The sequence below is a fragment of the Etheostoma spectabile genome, chromosome 3, assembly GCF_008692095.1.
Source record: "Etheostoma spectabile isolate EspeVRDwgs_2016 chromosome 3, UIUC_Espe_1.0, whole genome shotgun sequence".
Lineage (NCBI taxonomy): Eukaryota > Metazoa > Chordata > Actinopteri > Perciformes > Percidae > Etheostoma > Etheostoma spectabile.
Genome location: NC_045735.1, coordinates 1,104,721 through 1,105,443, shown reverse-complemented (window position 1 = coordinate 1,105,443; position 723 = coordinate 1,104,721). Strand labels below are relative to the sequence as shown.

Below are 723 nucleotides of genomic sequence, written 5' to 3'. Positions count from 1 at the left end.
CCTTTTTAAACTTATTTATTATACATTTTTAAGGTTTTTAATTTCCGTATGAATTCACACGTTAATGGAATTATCAAACAGTACGGACTAACGTGTAAATCTCAATAATAGCGCTGTCACACAGACAGTTACAATGATCTTGAATTCCACGGCACGGAGGCCTCACCGCTGTGTTCTGTGTCTGCAGGCCGACTGAGTAACTGCAGTCACCCCCTGGTGCCGGAACATGGAGGTTTCCGATGTGACCCGTCGCCGTGTCGAGGTTTCCCCCACAAGAGCGCCATCCACTTCTTCTGTGAGCCGGGATATCACCTCAGCAGCAAGCTGCGGGTCTCCCGGTGCCGCCACGGGCGCTGGCAGCCTCCGATCCCCGCCTGCATCCCCATCAGAGGTAAGACCTCAGAAGACTGGATCCACTGGATTCTCAGTACAAACCGTAGACTGTATATTATGAATGGGCGGAGCATGGGTGACGTCACCCATTGGTTTGTGGAGATCTGATGTGAGTCGTCGAGTTAGCTGTTATGGGCGCAACCATCCTGGTTGTGGATGTGACAAATTTTAGACGAGAGGGAGGAGAGAGGGAGGAGCTGCTTACACTCTATGTTACGTTACACACTTTCACTGCTAATCACATCATAGCCACGCTCTAAAACACCCCCTGATTTATCACCGATTTTGAAATTGAGACCATCATTTAAAAAATGAACATCATTCTGTGTT

At 48.3% G+C, this 723-nt stretch overlaps 1 protein-coding gene across 5 annotated transcripts in view; it reads left to right on the top strand.

Moving 5' to 3' along the window:
- Positions 1-723, top strand: part of zgc:152863 (sushi domain-containing protein 6) — a 20,297-nt gene that overhangs the window by 9,795 nt on the left and 9,779 nt on the right. For all 5 annotated transcript variants that reach the window (XR_004331441.1, XM_032512097.1, XM_032512095.1 and 2 more), the window contains exon 3: positions 188-391. Coding sequence is in view for 4 of the 5 variants with exons in the window: in XM_032512097.1 (XP_032367988.1) it covers positions 188-391 (204 nt within the window). In the remaining variant the exon portion in view is untranslated. The remainder of the gene's footprint in view (positions 1-187; positions 392-723) is intronic.